We start from the raw sequence: 18,590 nt of genomic DNA, 5'->3' as shown, positions 1-18,590 counted from the left end.
AATCAAGACCGCTGCCGGCTCCGCCTCATTCTCCTCTGCGCCAAGCGCTTGCTTGGCGAAGCTGTCCTCCCACGTTCGCGGCTGCGCGCACGTGCCCGCCATGGTTATGCCCGAGCAGAGCTTCGGCCGCCGCACAAGGAAGCATGTGGGTCGATCACCTGAGGGTATTTTAGACTTTGTTCGGCGCTGGTTGACACCATTAGAGTCGAAAGTAGACGGAATGACGTGGAAGAGAAAAAAGTTTAGCGCGATGACACCTAGTGCGTTCGAACTTTTGAGTGGTCTGTAGATCGCGACCATCTTTTATAATGGCACACAGATAAAAGGCTCATGAATTTTTCTATACATGTAAACTAGCATTGGGGCAAATCCTACTTAATTGAGCGACAGAGTTCCTGTTATTTACTTTTTAAAAAAGTTACTCAGCCACTCTCTACTCTAGACGTGTGCCGAAACAACAAGAACCAAAAGCAAGTCTTGTGAAGCTGGTCATGTGACTTCGCTTCTGTTGGAGTGAAAGAGTCCGGAATCCTCTTGTCTTATTTGTTTCGATACGGATACGGACCATCGCCCGATCAGGGGTACCTCAACAGCATAGCTCTCCATGGCGATGGCGACGGGCAGACTCGATGGCGCAAACTTGAACATCACAACATGACTGGCACTGACACTGACAGAGCCAATGGCGACGCAACCAACGCTCTGCATTGGCGGCGGTCTCAGTTCCGCACGCCACTCTGGTTCCGGGAATATTCCGCTCCTGCTGTCCTCGATGATTGGGGCTGGGGGTATCTATCTACTACGCGATGCCTCATCCCTTCCGCAAACCCAGCACAGTACAGTTCGACATCAAGTCGGTGCCTTTTTTTTCCCTGGGAAATTGCCATTGCTACAAGTGGTTCGGCTGCTGTTTCTTTCAGACTCTCAGCTTGGAGTTCGTCTGGGCAGCATGAGGGCGCCGCTGCTGCTATGGGCGGCCGCCACGTGGCTGGCCGTGAGCGCCATGGCGCATCCTGGCAGAGGCGGCGGCGGGGAGCAGCCGCTGTCGAGGATCGCTGTCGAGACGGCGGTCCTCGCCGTCGACGATGCCGCGCAAAGGCGTCCCCTTTGGTTCTTGGGCTCAAGGTCAGCTCCAGTTCTCCCATCCACTCTTGTTTGGGGGTCAATTTCTGGTTCACTGACAGTCTAGGGAACATCTGGATTGTGGCGCTGCAGGGCGAGAACAGTGAATGGGTGGATGTGGTGTGGAGTTCTTCCATCCGAACCCATCCAGTGACGATTGGATCGGTGTATTCTCTCCTGCGAATTTCAGGTAAAAGTACTGGTTTCTGGCTAATTGATTGGATCAACAAACTCACTCAGCCAGATGGGGATAAATGTCTCCATAATTCTCCTTTGCAAAGAAAGGGCACGCATTCAATCTGATGTCTCTTGTTTGGGCATTGTCAGTGCTGCAATCTGTGAGCCTGAGAGTGCGAGGCAGTATCCTCCGGTGCTTTGCACTGCACCTATCAAGGTCAGCAATTCAGCATGTACCCTGTTCCGTTTAACTTGACTTTGTGTACAATAGCATTTCAAGTTTCAGATTTTCTGAATCCATTTATTTTTGAACCCTGACTGGTTTTTCTCCCCATAACTTCATCCATTCATTGCAGTACCAGTTTGCAAACTTCAAAAATGATGCCTATAACAAGACTGGAAAGAGCTATCTGAAGCTTCAGTTGATCAACCAGAGGGAAGATTTCTCATTCGCACTTTTTTCAGGAGGCCTCTTGAAAGTAAGCCAAAAAAGTTACTAGCATCTTCTGAACTTCTCTACTGTCCACTATAATTCTGAATTTCCGAAGATGCATTCATTCATGTTCTCCATCTGAACAAAAAGCCACTGCTGTAACAGCCCAAGCTGATTGCTGTCTCAAACAAGGTAGCATTTGTGAATCCAAAGGCACCAGCCTACCCACGTTTGGCACAAGGGAAGTCTTGGAATGAAGTAAGCCTTCTTGTCATTCCACAAATGCGACAACCGTTTCAGTTTCATGGATTAGATGAAACCTTGTGCAATGTGTATGTTTTTTTACAAGAAATTATTTTAGTATTCTGCTGTGAGCTCAACTTTGTATCAACAAAGGAGAACATACATTGTGGAAATAAATTAACTGTGGTCACCAGTCTAAGAATGCGACTCTAATATCTTTGTTTTTACAGATGACAGTCACCTGGACAAGTGGCTATGATATTACAGAAGCAGTTCCTTTTGTTGAATGGGGTGAGAAAGGAGGACGTCGGTTTCTTGCTCCAGCTGGAACATTAACATTTGACAGAAACAGCATGTGTGGTAAATTATTATTTTCCTAATCTCCCTAGAGATGAACGAAGAAGCTTTTGACAGTTCACAGTTTACTAGCCGATGTATCTATCTTTTAATTAACTCTAACCTGCAAACTCAGGCACACCAGCGAGAACTGTTGGTTGGCGCCATCCAGGTTACATTCATACTAGCTATCTGAAGGATCTGTGGCCAGACTCACCGTATGGGTTCTGCCTTGCATTTGTATTTGACTATTTATTTAAAACATTTCCATATGGTCAACCTGTTCCGGAACTATGACAGAGCCAGCGTGAGCTAATAAGCAACATGTTAATTTGGGAAAAAAAATCAGGTACACTTACAGGTTTGGCCATAGGCTAATGAATGGGACCTGTGTCTGGAGCAAATCATACAGCTTCAAAGCATCACCTTACCCTGGACAAGGTTCTTTGCAACGAGTTATCATATTTGGAAACATGGGAAAGGTACATGTTTGCTTCCATGTCTATCCTAGTTTCAGTCAAATCACAAATTGGTATTTTCCATTTTCAAATATTCTCAATCTTCTGACATTGTTATTACAGGCAGAGGCAGACGGTTCAAATGAGTTCAACAACTTCCAGCCAGGTTCACTAAACTACTTACCAGATCATCAGTAACCTAGAAAACATTGACATGGTGGTCCACATTGGGGACATCTGCTACGCGAATGGCTACTTGTCTCAATGGGACCAGTTCACTGCACAGATTGAACCAATTGCTTCAACCGTGCCATACATGATTGGAAGGTCAGCTGAGTGTTCCAGTTCGATACTCTCTTATGTTCCTCTCATGTATTCCTGTATACTGTTAACAAGAAGAGGAATTTTTGCAGTGGTAACCATGAGAGGGATTGGCCTGGCACTGGTTCATTCTACGGGAATCTCGACTCCGGTGGAGAATGCGGTGTCCCTGCCCAAACTGTGTTCTACACTCCAGCTGAGAACCGTGCAAAATTCTGGTAACAGTAGTTAAGGCCACAGCAGTTTCTTCAGATGCCATTTCTCAATTTTACTGACTGAACATTGATCCTTCTTCAGGTACGCAACAGACTACGGCATGTTCAGGTTCTGCATTGCTCACACAGAAGAGGACTGGAGGCCCGGGACCGAGCAGTACAAGTTCATCGAGCAATGCCTGTCGTCTGTTGACAGGCAGAAGCAGCCATGGCTCATCTTCCTTGCGCACCGCGTTCTTGGGTACTCGTCCTGCGCCTACTATGAGTCAGAGGGCATGTTCGAGGAGCCGATGGGGCGGGAAGCGCTGCAGGGGCTCTGGCAGAAGTACAAGGTCGATCTTGCCTTCTATGAACACGTCCACAGCTATGAAAGGACATGCCCAGTCTATCAGGTGTGCCATTCATTGTGACAGACGGTAGAAGTATAATTAGTAAATCACGCTATGAGCCAGCACCTCTGCCCTTTAATATTGGATTAGACAAGTCTGATTGGAATTGCTCCTCTACCTGAGCTGAAGAAACTCAAACATGAGTCCAGAAATTCACACGATGCAAGGCTTGGTCTGCCTGGTGCTCAGCGAAGTAGCAAATCACATGAACAAGCAGGTACTTACTTTCAGCATCATTCCTCAACGTTTGCTACATGATTATAGCCGAGGAATCCCATGCTTGAAATAATTAGCTGCCAAGACGTTTTCCCTATCATATACTATACATTAAATGGAAGTGAGTCAAATACTGCATTCCTTGGACATTTCAACACCCTCATGTATTATGTTGTCATGATAGACATACTTCCTGACTTCATGTTTCTCATATCGATTAAGTCTGTCAATGCAGTTTGAAGTAAAAACTAAACATTCAAAATAAAGTGCTAACTCCTAAGATAAATGGAAATCTTACAGTTAGACTGCAAGAATTTTAAACTTTTATCATAAGTATTTGCATAGTCATTTGTCCTTTGTCCTTTGTGCTGTTTTTTTACTGGTACCGTTACTATCACATAGGAAACTTTCATATGCCGTTTTTGTATAAACTCAAATCAAACATCCATGGTCAGGTAATACTAATTAATTGTGCCTGTAGAGAGTTTGTGATGACTCATGTCATGTGGACTGTGGAGCTTCTGTTCCTTTTGACTGATGTTCCCAGTTGAATTATCTTGTGACTTGTTAATTGTTATGCCATACTCTTCACTAGTAAGTTCTGATATCATCATAATCTAAATATTGAAACAATGGTTCCAACTTCCAAGACATGAATTATTCTATGCTCACTGCTCTGACAACCACTGATTTATATTGCATTAAGGAAAAGAAATACGCAAGAAGTACAAACCCCAACACACACAAACAAACACACTCAAACACACCCAACCTCAACAAGTCACATTTGCACCAGGTACAAAGAAAAACATGACCTCCATCAAGCCACCTTGCAGCCTCAAGAGACGACTGCACCCAGCTGACTAAACCCCCAACTCGTGCTAGACACCACAGCTCACCCTCTTCCAGGATAAACTTTAGGATCTGCTGAATTAGGGGAAACACCATTGAAAAACGAAATCATTGCAGTGTTTCAACAACATCCAAGCACCCAAGACAACCAGAGAATTAAGGCCCAGCTTCATGCTGCCCCGAATGAAGTCATTAATCCTCAATCAGCAGTCACTGAGCACCTGATAGGATTACGGATCCTACCGCGTAGATCACGGAGTCTGTAGGGGTGAGAGGGAGGTGGAGCAGGCTGGGAACCTCGCTGCCGGCGGCTGGACGCCGTGGTGGAGGATGGGCGGCTGCGGCTGTAGCCCTAACCCTCGTGTAGCTACAGTAACGGCGGCACTGTTCATGCGTGAACAGTAGAGGCGGCTAGGGTTTCTCCCGGCTCCCTGAGGAAGCCGGAAACAATAATATGTTTCTGCTTAATCTCACAAATAGAGTCTTACAAATATTTATATGTCTCTCTAATAGCGACAATTATAAAATAACCCTCTAGCAATACTATAATTGCGACAATTATATGGGCCATAGCCCTTTGATGGCCGGCTTCCCTCCTAGCCCTTAGCTGGGCTGCGACGGCTGTAGGGAATGCCGGTCATAACATCTCTCCCCGCCTGCAAAAACAGCTCGTCCTCGAGCTGGAAATCGGGGTGCTCGGCGCGGAACTCCTCGAGTGACTCCCACGTTGCATCATCTGCTGACAGACCGCGCCACTTGATCAAAATCTTCCAAACACCCCGGCGCTGCTGAGCGCGCAGGGCGCGTTCCGGGCCTGGCAGGGCCCGGCCATCCAAAGCCGGTGGCAAGACACCGGCGGCAGTGGGGGGATCGCCGCGGTGCTGCTTCAGGAGGCCCACATGGAATACATCGTGGATGCGGGCGTCATAGGGCAGCTGGAGGCGGTAGGCGACGCGACCGATGCGCTCAAGCACGCGAAACGGCCCCACCCAGCGCGGCCCCAACTTGCGCTTGGAGCGAGGGTCGAGGGACTGCTGCGTGGTGCGGTGAAGGAGACGCAGCCAGACCCACGAGCCCACCTCGAACTCCACATCCCTGTGGTTGGCGTCGTAGTAGCGTTTGGAGAGCTGCTGGGCTTGAAGGAGCCGCTGACGGACCTCAGCGAGCATCTCGTCGCGGCTGCGGAGTATGGTGTCGACGGCCTCGGTACGAGCCGTTCCCGGCTAGTACGGCAATATAGGCGGCGGTGGTCGACCGTAGACGACCTCGAAAGGCGTGGCGCGGAGGGCGGTATGGAAAGAAGTATTGTAGCAATACTCCGCCCACGACAGCCAGTCCACCCATGCCCGAGGCCGGTCACCTGTAACACAGCGCAAATACATGGCAATCACCTTGTTGACCACCTCCGACTGGCCGTCCGTCTGAGGGTGGAAGGCGGTGCTCATGCGGAGCTTGACGCCCGCCATCTGGAAAAGGTCCCGCCACACGTGGCCGGTGAACACGGGGTCCCAGTCACTGACGATGGAGAGCGGAAACCCGTGGAGCCGTACAATGCCGTCGAAGAAAGCACGGGCGACCGACGCGGCCGTGTAGGGGTGCCCGAGAGCGATGAAGTGCGCGTACTTAGAGAAACGGTCGACGACGGTGAGGATAACCGACTTGCCGGCGACTTTGGGCAGCTCCTCGATGAAGTCGATCGAGATGTCCGCCCAAACTTGGTAGGGCACGTCGAGGGGCTGCAGCAGTCCCGCTGGCTGCAACGCCTCCGTCTTGTTGCGCTGACACGTGGTGCAGGAACGCACCAAGTCGCGCACCAGTGCCCTGTCCCGCAGAATGTAGAACTCGGCACGGAGGCGGTGCAGCGTCTTCTGGGTCCCCTCATGGCCGGCGGCATGAGCCAGCAGGAGGACCTGGTGGCGGAGGTCCCCGTGATCCGGCACGAAGATACGAGACCCGTGGAGGAGGAGGCCGCTGTCCAGGCGCCACGGCTCCGCGAGCTCCCCGGCCTGGAGCTGCTGCAGCAGCCGCTGGCCATCCGGCGCCGTGGCTGTAGCGCGCCTGATGGCGTCGAGGAGGTCAAACGAAGGCCCGGACACAGCCACTGCTGCCCCGAGGGCGTCCAGCGACGGTACAGGCGCCACCGCCTCACTGTCGCGGCGTGACAGAGCGTCCGCCACGGTGTTGAGGCGGCCCGGGCGGTACTCCACGGTGAAGTCGAAGCCGAAAAGTTTGCTGATCCATTGGTGCTGTGGGACGGTAGACAAACGCTGATCAAGCAAAAATTTGAGACTGTAGTGATCAGTGCGAACCAGGAAGGGGCGCCCCCACAAATACGGGCGCCAGTGGCGCACAGCTTGCACCAAGCCGATGAGCTCGCGTTCGTAGGCGGCGAGCTTGAGGTGGCGAGCTGCAAATGGCCTGCTAAAGTAGGCGAGGGGTCCCGCGCCCTGGTGGAGGACGACGCCGAACCCCGCACCCGATGCATCGCAGTCGACCACGAAAGTAGCGTCGAAATCCGGCATCTGAAGCACGGGCCCCGTCGTTAAGGCGCGCTTGAGCGCCTCGAAAGCCGTCGTCGTGTCGTCGTCCCACACGAACGCGTCTCGCCGCAAGAGACGCGTGAGCGGGGCCGCGATGATGCCGAAGTCGCGGATGAACTTCCTGTAGTATCCCGCCAAGCCCAAGAAGCCGCGAAGGCCCCGGGCCGAGCGAGGTAGAGGCCACGCCGCCACCGCGTCGACCTTGTCGGCGTCCATGGCGACACCGCCCTCGGCGATGACATGGCCAAGATAGGTCACGGATGGCGCCCCAAACGAGCACTTGGAGCGCTTCAAGTATAGATGGTGCGCCCGCAGGGCGCTGAGGACGATGTTGATGTGCTGCAGATGCTCGGACCACGACGAGCTGTAGATGAGGATATCATCGAAGAAAACGAGCACAAACTGCCGGAGGTAGGTGCGAAGCACATCGTTCATCAGGGCCTGGAAGGTGGCCGGGGCATTAGAAAGCCCGAAAGGCATCACCAGAAACTCGAAGTGGCCGTGGTGAGTGCGGAACGCCGTCTTGGCGATGTCGTCGGGATGCATCCGCACCTGATGATACCCCGAGCGTAGGTCCAGCTTTGTGAAAAAGCGAGCTCCATGGAGCTCATCGACCACCGGTATCGGGAACTTGTCCTTGGACGTCTTGGCGTTGAGGGCGCGGTAGTCAATGCAGAAGCGCCACGACTGGTCCGCCTTGCGCACCAGCAAGACGGGCGCCGAGAAAGGTGAAGTGGTCGGCCTGATGATCCCTTGGGTGAGCATGGCCGCGCACTACCGCTCCAGCTCGTCCTTCTGTAGCTGGGGATAGCGGTAAGGGCGCACCGCCACCGGCGCGGTGCCCGGTAGCAAGTGGATGCGGTGGTCGTACGCTCGCGCCGGCGGAAGGCCCGTGGGTTCGGTGAAGACGACGGCGTGCTGCTGGAGGAGGACGTCCAGCAGCGGCTGCCGTGGGTCGGGGGCAGCCGTGGCCAGCAGCTTTGCCGAGGGGGCTGGAGAGGGTGCAACCGCCCCGGCCACTCCCTGCCAGGTGACGCGGCGGCCGTCGCGCCAAAACGACAGGGTGAGGGCCTCGCAGTCCCATAGTATGGGGCCCAAGGTGCGGATGAAGTCGAAGCCCATGATGAAGTCAAATCCGCCCAAGTTGAGGCCGACACACGTGATGGCGAAGTCCTCGTCGTAGATGCGAATGGGCACGTTGCGCGCGATGCCCTCACAAGGCATGCGGTCGCCATTGGCCACCGTGATCCGCAGGCGCTCCCCGCCCACCGGAACGAGGCCCAGGCAGCGCATGGTCTCCACCGACACGAAGTTATGGGTGGAGCCCATGTCGAGGAGGGCCAGGAAGCGTTCGCCCTTGATGACGACGGGCAGCAGCATGGAGTTGGCGGCCCGAATACCTGCAACAGCCTGGAGGGAGACCACAAGGGCGTTAGCGGCGGCCATCTCCGGGCCGGCTAACTCGCTGGACGGGGTGTCCTCAGTTGCCTCCACGGGAGTCTCCACGATGTAGTCGTCGACCTCCAGGTAGAAGAGGCGCTTGCACATGTGCCCGCGTACGTAAGGCTCGTCACAGTTGAAGCACAGCCCCTGGCGACGGCGCTCCTGCTGTTCGGTCGGAGAGAGCCGACGAAAAGTGGGCGCCCCCGGTGTCGGTGTAGGAGCGGCGGCCGCAGGTGGAGGACCGCTCGGCGTCCGCTGCTGCGGAGTCCAAGTTGACCGCAGGGGCGGCCGGACGCCACGAGGCTGCGGGGCAGGTGGAGATACGCAATCCTCGAACGCCCGTGCCAAGTACATGGCGGTTTGGAGGTCGGGCGGTGCGCGGAGCTGAACCTGCTTGCGGAGCTGGTCCGGCAGCCCGCCAACGTACAACTCCGCCTTTTGGCGAGCGGAGAGGTTGCGGGCGTGGCATAGGATGGCATTGTAGCGCTCCGAGTAATCCTGCACGGAAGAACCAAAAGGAAGGCGGGCATGCTCCGCCAACCGTGTGCCCAGAACAGGGGGCCCGAAGCGGAGCGAAAATAACTCGCGGAAGCGCTCCCAAGGGGGCATGCCCTCGTCCTGCTCCAGGGCGTAGTACCATGTCTGGGCAGTACCTTGAAGATGGTAGGACGCGAGCCATGTGCGCGCGGATGCTAGCGTCTGCTGACCGCGGAAGAACTGCTCGCACTGGTTCAACCAATTCAGGGGGTCTGCCGAGCCGTCGTACGTAGGAAACTCCAATTTGTAGAATTTGGGCCCCGCCTGTGCGCCCGCGAGGGCAGCACCAAGGCCCGGGTCAAGGCCCCCCTGCTGCTGGAGACCCGAGGAAGAAGGCGCCCCGAAGAACAGCGAGCCGTCCACCCCCCCAGAGAGAGGACTGCCGGCGGAAGGCAGGGTTGGAACCGCTGTTGTCGCGATCGTCGTGGAGGGTGATGGGGTTGTCGACGTGGCTATCGAGTAGAGCGGAGCAGACGCCGTCACGGGCGGCTGCAGCCAATCAGGCAGCGGTGACGGCGAGGCCGGCCATTGCAACAGATGGAGCGGAACTCCGGCCCCCGTCGACGGCATGCCGTAGGGGTAGGAAGTCGCTGGCGCAGTGGGGATCGGTGCCGTGGGCACCGGCGGCGGAGGCAGTGGTGGTGTGGGAAACGGCGGCGGTGGAGGCGCCTGGAGCAGGCCGGCCCACGCCGTCTGCATGGAGACCACCGCGTTGGCGATCAGATCAACCTTGGCCCCCAGCGATTCCAACGTCAGGGGCTGGGCAGAGGCGTTGGACGCCTCCGACAACTCCGACGACGCAGCGGGCGGCGGCGAAGTGGTCACCGGGATGGAGGAACTCGGAGGAGCAGTCGTCATCGAACCCGGCAATGCTGATACCAGGTTGATAGGATTACGGATCCTACCGCGTAGATCACGGAGTCTGTAGGGGTGAGAGGGAGGTGGAGCAGGCTGGGAACCTCGCTGCCGGCGGCTGGACGCCGTGGTGGAGGATGGGCGGCTGCGGCTGTAGCCCTAACCCTCGTGCAGCTACAGTAACGGCTAGGGTTTCTCCCTGAGGAAGCCGGAAACAATAATATGTTTCTGCTTAATCTCACAAATAGAGTCTTACAAATATTTATATGTCTCTCTAATAGCGACAATTATAAAATAACCCTCTAGCAATACTATAATTGCGACAATTATATGGGCCATAGCCCTTTGATGGCCGGCTTCCCTCCTAGCCCTTAGCTGGGCTGCGACGGCTGTAGGGAATGCCGGTCATAACAGCACCACATATCCGGCCTGAGGGGAAGGGGAGAGTCCAACTCGCCGGAGGAGAAGCCAAAGCCACACCAGCCTGGAAAACACGCAGCCTATCAAAATATGTTGGATGGTCTCTTCTTTTTTATCACATAAAGGGCAGTGGCTCAGGTGTGGAAGGCCCTTCTTAGCTAGTCAGTCTGCTGTCCAGCACCTATCATGTGCAGCAAGCCATAAGAAAAATTGGCATTTCTTTGGTGCCCAAGTTCTCCATATAAGCTCGCAAGGTTCAAAGACAGGTAGACAACAGAACCAAAGAAAAATGCCTTGTAAGCTGACTTTGCAGAATATTGGCCAGACTCAGTAAGCCTCCACAGTAGACTTCAGGTTGCAAAACAACATCAGAAACAAACTCCCAGATATCCATGTATTCCAAAATAGCAGCAACCAAGAAGCTGTGGATGCTTGTAATCATATTATCAGTTCTCTGAGTTCACTTTTCATTTATGTTTCTACTACATACTTTCCTTTGGCATCATTGGTAGTACAGTTCTGTAGTCTAATTTCACACATGAGGATTTCTAGACACTCATGTGTCCCAGTGACCTCTTTCACGTGCTGCTAATGACTGGTAATTGAAGTAAATCCCAAACAGTAAGGTTATATTGAAGGGTGACTTCTCTGTATGAATGGCATGCTTCTTCATTGAATTCATTCCATTTTAGATTTATTTCCTCCCCTTTGAAGCATTTGGCACATCCTAAATATGCATATTTGATCTGCAGGTTTACGTGATCGACTACTCCTATTCTTTATTGGGGTGAGCATCGGTATTATATCGTCTTCTCTGTCAAACAAGAAGGAATTTGATACGTTGAAGGGCACACTGAAACAAATGGAGAACTTAGTTCAGGATTTGCAAGATGAACTGGAGATGAAAGAGGGTTTAACTGTGAAAGAATTACGTAATGAAACTTCTAGTGAACATGATGGTAAAGTATCAATTGTTAAAATTTTCTTACAACATTTTTAACTTATTCAAACCAAAACCTGATGTATCTTATGTGCTGATAATAGATTATAATAACAAACTACACGTATTTGATCCAGAGCCAATGAGCAAAATCGAAGCTGAGCTTGCAAGACTGGAACTGAACATCACTTGGAAACGTTTGGAAGAAGAAACATCTGACTTTAATGAGGTAACTATCTTTCACTGAAATATTTCACATACGTCTGTTTGTAGCCTACAATTCTATTTATTGAAATTCTGCATGTGTAGGTTGACGAGGATTTCATTTGTGACATTGTTTGTGGGGAACTTAAAGCTGATATGATCCCTCGTGACCATACAGATTACAGCAGTGAATGTGACCATGGCAGGGACAGCAGGGAAAGTTCCCCAGATTAGAGAGCAAACTATCCCGTCTCGCCTAGAGATCTCAGCCATCTCCACAAGGTGATCCAACGTAGGCTTGAAGACCGAATCAAGGAGCTTGAGTCAGCAATTGCCCACAGACAGAAGCAGGCACAGCTGCAGATGATGGTGACTGATCAAATATTCTCTGAACCAATATGCTCAAACAGTGAATCAGGTTCTTCTTCAGGCCAGGGAAGTCCCATTTTCGTACAAGAAACTAGCTCCTTGGCAGAACCATACTGTCTAAACCTATATGGTGACGTACTTGAAGCTTATGACGGAGCTTACGAAGAATTCATGAGAATTGCTGACTCCCCTTGCACCATAAGTACAAACGGGAAGCAACAAACTGAAGATTACTTGGTAGACCGTGGTTTAATCTGGGAAATGGAGGACAGCTCTAGGAAGCTGAAAGAAGTATCCACTTGGGAGAGAGCTCTAAAGAGTGCAGATCCTAGCAGAGATCAAGAGAGCGATAGAGATGAGTCAGGTGACGATGATGACAACGACGATGACTGTAAATTGCTGATTCAGCAGATTGTAGAGAACTAAACAAGGTTCACCTGTACTCGTTAACGCCCAAGAACTTCTGTTTTCTGTGGATCAATAGGTCATTTGCACATACACCATTGCTTTTCAAGATATAGCATGTAGTGTCAAATTATTATTGAGAAAAAGGAAATATTAATTGTTTTGAGGCTTCTTCTCGTGATATCTTTTCGATGCTTGCTTCAATTTCTTCGAGGTATGCACAATGCATATTTAACCCCTTCATGTTAGATTTGGCTACAATTTATCTGTATATGCTTACGACACTCCACACGTAACAGAGTTCCTACTGCCGTCTGATGACATCATTTCACGAATTTTCGTCAGGGCCAGGCATGCTCGAACAAGGACATTCATATGAACATTCGATAAGATCCAGCCAGAATCTGGGCCAGAAACCAAACCAGATGAAACTGAAAAATGCATACAAGAACACAGACGAGAACAAGCTAAGTATATGAAGGTACGGCAAAAAGCAACTAGGTACATCTGCCCTTTAGTAATGACACATTTCACTGGAACATAATGAAGTAAATCAAATGTTTTGGCTACCAGATACCAATCCTATTCATCAATATTTCTTCCTGTGGGATCTCCAAGTGACCTTGACTGACACCGCTCCAAAGCCCCCTAGGTCTGCCACTTCTTCATCCGTCCCATGGTAGCCAGAGGTGAAGCTACATTGCCACCGTGAACATGGCACTACTTTCTGGTCGACGTTAGGATGTTCTCTTGGATACCCTTTGATGTAGAGATCAAAATCGCTGTGTCCCTCCACCGCTATAACAAAGCTCATCATGAAACCCAGCTTTGGAGCCACGCCGCGAAAAAGCCGGATCACCTCACTGAAGCCGCTGGTCCTGGCGAGCAGCTTCATGTTGACGACGTCATCGATGGCAGCGGAGCGGAGGACTGTGACTTCAACCCGGGCCTCCACTGCATTCATCAGTACCAGGTACTTGATGTCCAGAGCGCACCTTTCGCCGTACAGGCGCTGGTGCTCAATGAACGACCTTGATTCATACATATTGTCTAGCTCAGTGCATCCTTCAATGATTGGACCATCATCGCCATTTGTCTCGTCTTCACTTTGGGCATGGAGCTCAAACTCGATCAATGCATAGGATGACATTGAAATGACTCGAGTAGGGCTCGTCAGAGACAATCGTGCCATGCCCATGCCCTGCAACGAAGTCAGTTATATATTTGCATTTTTATCAGTTATAAGTAGTGGGAAATCCATCTTCTTAGATAACTGACATAGCAAATAAAAGTGAAACATGCGCAATAGACCAAACAAATTTGGTATTCCCAAAATATGTAGAGTAATAGGAATGAATTGCTGTCAAATAAGTACAAAAATTTATATAAAAATGCACAAATTTACAATTGGCAAGTTCATAATAGAGTGCACTTTCAGATTGAAAAAGGAGCATGCAGGAAGATAGTCGTGGGAGTATGCAAAATGAATTACCATGCAGACTGTCAACTTTTTACAGCACACAATAAATATGGCAGTCACAAACTCTGCATTTACAAAACACTATGCTAAATTTGGACATAACTAATGTATTGCTTTCATGATAAAAGGAGCATGCATGTAGACAATTGCACTTTGCGGACCAAATACTACCATTCACTTCACAAATCCTATTAGTTCAAATGTCAAATGTAAATCTGTTGTAGAAGAAATTGAGACAACTATCTAAAGTTATACGAGCAGTACCTAAATCTAGATGTGGAAAATTGCAGTTTTGACATATCCTAGTGTTATACGTACAGATATTTATGAATGATTAAAAGGAGCATGCACACAGACAATTACAAGCCTAGAAGTGTGAACCAAATATAATTACCGTTTTTCAGTTCACAGGAACAGCTTCACAATTGTCAATAGCACGCCTATAGATATAGTTGCGCAAGGGATTGATTCTGTCCCGTGCTGCAACAAAACCAAAAATCTTGGCTCGACCAGGATGGCTATGTTGATAACCAGCAATCTTGACATCAATGAACTGAATCAATTCCATTGGAAGGCAGCAACATTCCTTTAAGCAACCCTCAACATTGGTCAAACTCACTGAAAAATCAATGTGAAAACATATAATGTGTATAGAGTGCCAGCCAGTTTAGAATATATGATATATGGGACGAAAGGGGGAAACAGAAAAAGAAACTTACTTTCAGATTTATCACTGAGATTATAATCTGAATCAAATAAATGTCTTCCAGTTTTGAATGGAGGGAAAAGCATGATTGGAGAAGGCCCACGACGTTTAGTTTCTGGATTTGCAAATACCAACTCAGATTGCTTGTCATGGTCCCAACTAGCCCTTGGAAAATTATCGACTGTAAAAGGGCTACACATCCCTACAGAAAATAAAATATCATTAAAATCAGCACAAAAAAATGTAAGATCTCTAAAGTTTAATCCAAGCATAATAAACTTCTGTTGACATATTATGGTTCACAATCCCTTTCCAACAAGCATGTAGAAATAGGTTGAAATCAGTTGTAATTCACGTGGCTGTATACATGTGTAAAATTACAAATGTTAGATTCTATTATTCATACCAAGTTGTTGTGGATAGGTATTGAGGGGTGAACGTTATAATAGTGGGAAACAATGGGATGCTTTGAATGTCATAAAAGGAAAGCTTAAGCTTCTTACAGGGAAAACATATTAAACCATGAGCATATACAATTTATTACTTTATATTATCTTAAATCGAGCTCAGATATAAAAAAGAACCAATTGCGATGTTTGAACCACTGCAACATAGGAAACAGTTGATGCAGCAATGCGAGGCAATATTTTGCGAACAAGGAAGAAAGAACTAAAATTTTGACAGGTGGTTCTAGGATATCAAATCAGCTCCTCTACAGCAACTCAGTAGATGTTTTCTTTCCTACGAAATGCCTGTTATAAATATTATGTAAAATAATTTTTATTTTCTGATGAAGTGATGAAGCTAACAAAAGCAGCTGAATCCACAAGCATGGTTCAATGAGCCCAGTCATCAATTCACACATTAACAAAGTGTTCCGATGAAAACGGTGACATGGATTTTCAGAATTCAGTTCCTAAACATTTCGATCCCAACTTCCAAAGCTCACTGCCCAAGAACGACCCCTATGAGGGGAAATCTTGTAACTGTCTCTATGTTAAAATGGAAATATTCATTTCTATGTATTAAGACTGTGCTAATGATTTTCGTCGCTACAGAGAATTCGGCATGATCAAACTAACATACAGGTGATGTTGATTTTTTGCCTTGATTCCCGCAATCGTCTCCCTCTTCGCTGCTGCTGACCAACCATTCATCGTTACCATCGATGGCGGAAGACTTGGATGAATCCTCGTCACAGCGCGGAGAATGTGGCCTCTTCTTCTTTCCGCGGCCAGCGTCAATGGCCTCCGCTGATCTGCTTCCGGTTCCTTCAATCTCCATCGGTTGCTCCTCCTCCTCTTCCACAAACCCTAGATGTAGAGGGCCGGCTGTGGAGTCACCCATTTCTTACCAGCTCAAATACTCTTACGGATTTCAAATTCTCACCACTAACCCACCTCGATACCTCCCGGCGACCCCCAGACCCGGCCAGCCCCGGCCGTCTGCCACCTGCCGGCGCAACGAGTAGATGACGCGCCGCCGCCAAAGCCCTTTCGATGGAGAAGATGGTTTCGCACGGAAAAGAGGCCAGGAGCATTTGTGTCCTTCGTTTTATCAATTTGGGTAGGGAATTTTGTCATTTGTGGCCTTGATTTGGCCCATATGTATATGGGTTTTGGATATTTTTTTATTTTTATATACTTTTGGATTATAATTTCTAAATTGTATCATAAATTTAGGATTTTTTAGAACTAGTGGATATGTACATGCGCCTAGGGGTGAAACCGGTACGGATATTTTTCGACCGTATTCAGGACCGAATCCGTTTAGAGGAGTTCAGATCTGTCCATATCCGAGTCCGGATATTCAACATCCGATACCGTATCCATATCCGAATAATCAAATCACATATTTATGATGTCAATATCCAATCGTATCATATCCGTCATGGTTGACAATATCTGTATTCGAATCCGAAACTGGATAGAAATATGAAAACAAATGTAATATCAGTTATATCCGTTCGTATTTGATCCATTTTCATCCATACATGCGCCATATACTTGTATATTAAAAAAATATAAGTTCATCTTTAATGGTTTATTTATAATTATATTCTTTCAACAGGATAACTTTTGAGGCGGTTGGTTTTGTGACCGTCTCGGTTAATGTTTGAGCAGTGCCTCGTAAAATCATTTTTGTAGTAGTCCTAGCTAATCCTACTCAATGAAAACATTAGTCAACATGGTTGACACTCAATCACCAAAACAAACTAGAGCTTTCATCCATTGGATATGGTGGCCACGTCCTAAGCATCGCCGCTAGATGTGGTGGCCACCCTGCGCACCGATGCCTGGGGTGGTGGCCCCACCCCCATGTCGCCGCTGGGAGAGGTGTCGTGGGAGAGAAGTGAGAGAAGGGGCGGCATGATTTGGAGAATTGAGAGAGGCGCTGACTCCTCGCATATATATAAGCTCGATAGAAGGAAGCGGCGGGATTGGATATGGGCTTAGTTGGGCATTGAGCATATTAACTAAGGCGTGCCTCTTTGACCTCTATTTTCATAGATGGACATCTTAAGAGGCTACATGTATTAATTTATTTTGAGAGATGGATAATTTATGGCCGTCTTCGTAAATAGATTTTGGGAGATGGATAATTTTTTGTCACCTTCGTAAATAAAACGACTATCTCTAAAAATCCTCAGGTATTTTAGAAGACATGTAAATTTTGTGACCGCCTTTGTTAATAAAACTAGCTTGTCTCCTAAAACATTTTTTAGTAGTAGTGATACTCCCTGTTGAGGCAAGTCCTTGGATCATCGCTGCTCTAGAAGCCTCGCAAGCCCTCAAGCATGTCCCTCAATATGGGAACTCGTTTATGCGTCGACTGATCAAACAAAGCACTCCAACAAACCTTGATTCCACTAGAGTAGCTCTTCATGAACTCCCACGGAGCTGACCACAAAACCCCTAAAGAATCCATCTTCTGGAGTCCCCGCACGACACTACAAAGGATCTAGTGATGAGTATCTAAGACTGGGGTTGTAATATTACCTCTACAATAGAATTGAGCCCCGGTTGATTCTACCAATCTTGTCTTAGATTTTGAAATTTAAAATTTAGAATTTCAAAATGACTTTTAATGTTCACATGTCTAATACCAAAGTTGTTGTGGTCGACCCAATGTACAAGTTTTTAGTTGATAAGTTTTTTATTTGAAGTTGTTTAGAGTTTCAAATATTTGTTTTAGTTCTCATATTTTGATATTTAAATTTTTTTTTTAATTTCAAACAATCTCGAATGGAGACACGTACTATATATAAAGTTATAATGTTTGACAAGCTTTAAAACTTTTTGGTTAAATTTTTTTATTTAAGATCATTTAGTGGCCAAAATATCCAATACAAGATTAAAAACAATGATAACAAAGATCGCATCCTATGTATTTAGAATCCTCATTCTGTATTTCTTGGTTTTCTGAAAATTATTAACTGAGGCAGTCATCTTAACGCGTGCAGCTTTGTTAATCGATTTATTGAGGCTGCCTCTCTATAAGTGGTCTATTAACAGAGGCAATTGGACAGAGGTGCCAACCTGCCCGCTTGTGTAAAAAAATGCCTACCGTTCAAAATGCTTTTGGTAGTAGAGTGCTGTATGGAATAAATTTGTATGCATATACTCATTCCGTCCCTAAATGTACGCCGTTTTCGCTTCCTGATAAACAATTTTGATTAAATATATATTAAAAATATTAATATTTATAATATATAATTAGTATCATTGATATATATTTGAATCTAGTTTTTGAATAAATTTATTCAGAGATAGAAATATTGCACGCATTTCTTATAAATCAAGTCAAGTTAGCGGCACGTAAATCACAGCGATAAACATTTAGGTACAGAGGGAGTACTGATTTATGCATTTATTGGTAGTAGTACTATGTAGCTTCGCCACTGGGCGCAGGCGGAGGGCCTGGCCTTT

General features: G+C 48.2%; 1 protein-coding gene and 2 pseudogenes across 1 annotated transcript; 1 reads left to right on the top strand and 2 right to left on the bottom strand.

Annotated features, from left to right (window-relative positions):
• Positions 1–879: 879 nt before the first annotated feature.
• Positions 880–12,555, top strand: LOC136508091 (probable inactive purple acid phosphatase 1; annotated as a pseudogene).
• On the bottom strand, positions 5,359–5,931 carry LOC136507609 (uncharacterized). Its single transcript, XM_066502278.1, has one exon. The coding sequence runs from the start codon at positions 5,929–5,931 to the stop codon at positions 5,359–5,361; it is 573 nt and encodes a 190-aa protein (XP_066358375.1).
• A 288-nt stretch (positions 12,556–12,843) lies between the features above and the next one.
• LOC136508856 (uncharacterized) lies at positions 12,844–16,200 on the bottom strand (annotated as a pseudogene).
• Positions 16,201–18,590: the final 2,390 nt, after the last annotated feature.

This window comes from Miscanthus floridulus, chromosome 15, assembly GCF_019320115.1.
Source record: "Miscanthus floridulus cultivar M001 chromosome 15, ASM1932011v1, whole genome shotgun sequence".
In the NCBI taxonomy this organism is placed as follows: Eukaryota; Viridiplantae; Streptophyta; class Magnoliopsida; order Poales; family Poaceae; genus Miscanthus; species Miscanthus floridulus.
This window is presented reverse-complemented; position numbering and strand designations above follow the sequence as displayed.

Bases quoted from the DNA above. Each gene is read 5' to 3' on its own strand.
- LOC136507609 (XM_066502278.1), bottom strand. From the start codon at position 5,931: ATGCTCGCTGAGGTCCGTCAGCGGCTCCTTCAAGCCCAGCAGCTCTCC.